The 5,682-nt window shown below is 35.7% G+C and overlaps 1 protein-coding gene across 1 annotated transcript in view; it reads left to right on the top strand.

Annotated features, from left to right (window-relative positions):
• Positions 1-5,264: 5,264 nt before the first annotated feature.
• f9b (coagulation factor IXb) overlaps positions 5,265-5,682 on the top strand; it is a 10,275-nt gene continuing 9,857 nt past the window's right edge. Inside the window, exon 1 of the mRNA XM_014017653.1 lies at positions 5,265-5,406. Coding sequence (XP_013873107.1) covers positions 5,319-5,406 — 88 coding nt within the window. The 5' untranslated portion in view covers positions 5,265-5,318. The remainder of the gene's footprint in view (positions 5,407-5,682) is intronic.

Genomic DNA, 5,682 nt, shown 5'->3' with positions numbered 1-5,682 from the left:
TGAATGAATGAAATAAACACAATAATTAAAAAATAATTAATTAAATAATTTAAAAAAGTAATTAATTTTCAGTTTGAGGTTTTTGTTAATAATCAGTAAGTTTATTACATTTTTTATAAAACAAAAATCCATTTTATTCAGTCAGTTGTACAGATGTTCTGCTTAATAAGATTGTTTTTGAAGTGTCCGTCTTTTCCAGCTTTTTAGGAAACATGTCACAAAATGCCCAAAAAAATAGATAAATTTATTCTTTTTAAGACATTGATGTGATGAAAGTTGTTAGATCGCAGATTTCATGACACACAACGAGCTTTTAATTTCTACCTACGATCTGTGGTGGGATGTTTTTACAGTGCAGCAGCTCTCGACGATAAAACATCATCTTAGTGCTGACACTGTCAGAGAGCAGCCATCAGTTTACCGTATAAATTACCCTCATCTCGTTTCACTGCCTGTTCTGAGGATTGTTGGGTCTTTTAGTGTTTTAAAAAGTTACTGTAACCTGCTGAGGAACACAAGATACTGCAGACATAACCAGACTTTACGCTAAGTGTGACCAGATATGTAAAWACAAATGTTCCTGTTTAAAACTTGGGATTTATCTGTGATTATATTAGTAACACCAACGTAGTTTGATGGAATAATTTATGTTGATAGTTCAATCTGTTWACCTCTGCTTCTCTAGTGCAACATTTGTTGGATTTGTGGCAGTGGTGGTTAGGATTTTTCCGAGTAAGGGGCCACAATATTAGGACCACATAAAGGGGCCAAGTATTTGTTCAACATCCTTGCRCATAAATCCTCAGTTTTGGTAAGGTATCAATTTAAGCGGTCACATATGTTCAAACAATTGTAACGCAATGTAATGTTGTTTAAAAAGCTTCCTTATCAATTTTACATGCATTTTTACTGTACATAGATAAAATATTTTCAAAGCATGTGAGAAAATTAAGTCATTGTTTGCCAGTTGAAAGATATTTTTTGCAAAATTGTTCAAGTCTTTTAAAGAAGAGAAGAAGTAAGATTGTAAGATTGATTCATTCTGGACTTTCCTGTTTGACTCATTAGTGCCTCTAGTGTTTGTGCATGAAACTGTAAGAAATATTCRCGTTCAAAGACTGAAGTCATTAGAAAACCACCAATGTTAAATAATATGATTGTTAGACGAGATAAAACCATACAAAACCAGATATCTGGAGTGAGGATYTAATGCCATTCGGATCTGACAGGAAACCACACACTGCCCGCAAACCAGGAAGTTGATCCATTTATGCAGAGTCTTCAATGCCCGTGTTCGCCCCCTGCTGACCTACGGCTGAATCACAGGCATTCATACACTATTCTCCCCTACATGTTCTCATAACGGATAAATATGTGTTGTTTTAGATATTTCGGACATGTAACTAATCTATATCAATCAACACATTATAGATTAACCATCATAAAAAGGAAAACCTAAAAATATAGTGTTGTGCTTTTAACATCAGTACTAACCTGTAAAAACTATAAATTTCTTCAAAACTGCACCCACCATCATCGCTCTCAGGCAATGGAGATGAGTGACAGGACAGGGGCACTTCAGGGGGCCAATCAGATTTCAGCAGGGGCCCATGCCCCTGTGGCCCCGCCCCTAGAACCGCCCCTGATTTGTGGGTTGCATTCGAGGAAAAAAAAACTTGCAAAACTTCATACAGCTTATTCTGTTATGCTTCTTGTACCAGGTGGTAACAAACTAAAAGTTGGATCAAACATCAGTGTTTTTGTTTATCCAACATGCAAAACAAACCAGAAATCAACAACTCACTGCCTAAATTTTGATTTTAGTAAAATAATATTAGCTATTTTTTTACCTGCTTACCAGGACTAAATCTATTGCTCTGGTTACAGAACTGTCAGTTTATTTATATCTCTAAAGTGTAAATCACCTAAACAATTTATTTGATAAAGTCAACTGAAACATGTGAACAATCAGTTAAGAAAGCTGACAGATTAGAGGGGATTAGGTGGTATATTTGTGGATTACAGTTTACTGTACATCCTTTATAATTTAATGTTTGATTGATAATTGCATAAACTGAGTATCACTGCTCCCTCTGTAACCTTTCAATTAGGTTAAATGCACAGATGATTAATTAGCCCTGCTATGATGGAGCTCAGCTCGTGGGTGACTCCCTTTAGTTTCCATGGCAATGATAGTTTCCCAGTTTCCACTGCGGCTCAGTCTTCCTGAATGAGACTCTGAGTCATTTCAATTAAAAAAAACAAACTAAAATAAAAATAAATTTCCTATAATTTAAGAACTGATGAGATGATTATATTATTTCATGGAGTTTTAAGCTGAGATTTGAGCAGAGGGAGAGTGAAGAAATATAGAGGATGACAAATTAATTCAACTTTCTAAATAGCTTCTGACATCACGTGACAAGGTAGAAAATACAGGACAAAAATCATCATCATCATCATCATTATTAGATATTTTCTCTTTTCAGATAGCTCTTAATCTTATCCAGATTTACTCACCATGATCTTTCTCCTCTTTGCCTTTTGTTTTCCCGCTCATGGAGCTCCGTTTCTTCTTCTTCTTTTTCTTTCTTTTTTTTCTTTTGCTGAGAGAAACTTCCAGATAAAAGACGCAGCAAAACAGTTTTTATTTCGTCTTTTAATTTCAGTTCCAGAAGTCCTTTCAGTTCCGGTTTCTGCCCCTTTGGTCCGTTTGTCTGCACAGCCTGGCTCAGTCTGTGAGCCGGAGAGACTCACAACCAAACCATCACGCGCTGAGGGCGCGCGCTGCCAGACAAAGACAGATGGCACAAATAGGGAATGTGCGCGCGCGCAAGGCAAGGACGCAAATTAAYAATTTGTAACTGACAATGATTTGCTGCAAAATGTGAATTTATGTAAATTTTCCAATATTTAAAGTGTTGGAATTTGCAACATGACACCATAATAAAAACCATGTTTTTATAAAAGTGACAAAATATCTGTTAATTCTGACAAACTATGACGTCATCTTGATTTGCGTTGTCTCCAAAAGTTATTCATTTTTAGATGAACATCAAACGATGCTAACAAACTGGTATCTGTAAAACTGACAAACTTATGTCAGTTTTGCTACATCTTGCATTGCTGTGACCCTAAACAGTTGTAGTTGTCTTTGCAATAATTATTTTTCTGAGAGTTTCAATAAAATTTGTCCAGGGGTTTATGAGATATTCTGCTAACAGACTTATCAACAAACACATACAGACATGGACAAATACCTAAGGCAGGCAGTATTCATCTGAAATTATTTGTGATCTTTTGTAAAGTTTTTGATTAAGAAATTTTGTGACCCGTTGTTTAAAGAAGAAATCAACAAGAATTGCATTACAAAAAATAATAACTAAATATATATATCACAACTCAGAGGATAGGAAGACTTTATAACAAAGAAGATCAATACTTTTATGAACAAAAACATAAAAAATGTTGAATTTTACCTCAAAGAGGATCAATGTGTTTGAATGTCTTTTGTCTCATTAATGCAGATCCAGCTGCAAACTCAGCAAACAGAAACTGCAGATCAATTAGTTTATTGATCATTTAATCGGTTGTGTTCAGGACTTTTTAACAGAGCAGAACAACAGAAGAGAGCTGAACACAAAGTGTGTTATGGTGGTGTGGTGTCTTATTATAGCTTATCTTTGGTTCCCAAAGTCTTACCTCYAGCTTCATTTTCATAAATGAAATCCTTTAAAACACATAAATTTTCATCAAGTTTATTTTTTTTTCATTAATATTATTTTTTAGGCACATCAACAAAAACTGCAGCGGGGTAAAGTAAAACTGGTCCACAGAGTCTGTGTTCATGGATCAGGTCTGGAGGAGCAGCTGCTCTGTAAAAGAGCTGCATGTGTTCTGTTCCTGAATCACTCTGATTCTCACAGAAATGATTGATTTATGCAGATGTTCTTTTTTTTCTTTCCCATCAGGAGTTTAAATGGGCTCTTTTTGTTTGTTTGGCTTGTGCCAAGTGTGGGTTTTTATTCCAAGGGTCTCACTGTGCAAAAGTTTCAAACGATCTGCATAGGGTTTTTTTAACTTTACTTCAACACAATTGAACTTAATGTCTTGATCAGTTCTCTGTGCTTTCTGATGATCTCTCACAGCTTTTCTTTGTACTTAGTTTTTTCCACTCATCTTGTCCTGATATGATTAAATTTGTGAACAAAGAGGACAAAAGCAGAAGTGAGCCTCAAATGCTGTTTACACCTGATTAAAAGRCAAACTGTAGGAATTAGACGAAAAATCGGATATGACTGAATTGTTAAGGCTACATTCCCAGCCTCGAGTCCTTGTCATCGAACCACATTTAATCTATTTATTACTCAGCAGCAGATGGATGGCTGAAAGGAAGTGATGCAATTCATGTCAGATTTCACATTATCAGTCATCCTGTTTCATTTAGCTGCAATAACATCGAAACTTTTAGGATGATCAAATCTTAAATTAAATGACGGGTGTGTGCTGAAGCTTTCAAGTCGAGTTACAATATTTTTTTTACTTTTGCATTTAGTAAAAAAAAAGTACAAAAAAACCACATTGTACATCATATCATGAAGCAGTGTGCAGTCTGTTAGGGATTAGGAGCACTGATGTCGAGCTCTTTTTTTTCTGGTTTTAACCCACTTTCATGCTTSTGTCTGTCCGTTTCCTGAGACGACCCCGCTTCACTGCTCAGAAACTACAAAAACATTAAAGATCTGGTCCCAGGACACTGATCAGTCAGGASAGATTTAATTATAATTGTAACAAAATGAGCAGTCCACTTGATAGTTGTTTTCTTACCTAAAAAAAGCTTCAAGCTTGCAAGCTGATTGGTTAAAAAGCTGGTATAAGTTCTTTAAAATTGGAGGAATAACACCCTCCTTTATCTCATTTAAGTCAATAAATCACAASAAGGCTGAGGTTGAGCAGCTGCAGCTGACAGTCGCAGTGATTTATCCTCAGWAACACAAACTAATCGTAACATCATCAACTCTCCTCCCTGGTTTTCACCTCAGWGGGTAAACTGCAGGAGTTTCCTCTCATTTCCTCTATTTATCTCTCTCCTGCTGTCAAAGATCAATAATATTCAGATTAAACAACATTTAAATAACAATTCCCTGCTCAGCAATTCTTTATTTCTAATTTTTTTTAATTTACTTTAATTCTTTTCTTCCTCACWAGCAAATAAACAGAAATGCGAAAGAACAAACACACTCTGTGGCCACCCAGGTGAGTAAACAGTGTGTTGCTGTACTTTGGAGCGGTGGACGAGTCGGACAGGCAACAGCAAAATGGCCAGAGTTTGTTTAATGATTTTTATTGCCAGTTTCCCGCTGCAGATCTATGGATTTGGTGCTGAGATTGAAGACAAAAACACAGGTAAACAACAACATGACAGACGTTTATTGACAGGGGCAGAGCCATCTGAAGTTCTGAGATTAAAAATTGGACAAGTACCTCGTCTCTCAGGTAGTTTTTAGCAGCGTGGTCACAATCTTAAGCTTTTAAACGGATATACTAAAAAAAAATCAGTGTTTTCATCTGCTAGCTTTTATTTTTCATGTCTTCTTTCCTTTAAAGGGGCAATATTATGTGTTTCTCAGGCATATATTTAAATACTATACCATAATAAAGTATCTATGTCACCTTTAGTTG

The sequence above is a fragment of the Austrofundulus limnaeus genome, unplaced genomic scaffold (genome assembly GCF_001266775.1).
Source record: "Austrofundulus limnaeus strain Quisiro unplaced genomic scaffold, Austrofundulus_limnaeus-1.0 Scaffold174, whole genome shotgun sequence".
Taxonomy (NCBI): Eukaryota; Metazoa; Chordata; class Actinopteri; order Cyprinodontiformes; family Rivulidae; genus Austrofundulus; species Austrofundulus limnaeus.
Note: the sequence above shows the minus strand (reverse complement) of the source record. Positions and strands in the feature narration are given on the sequence as shown.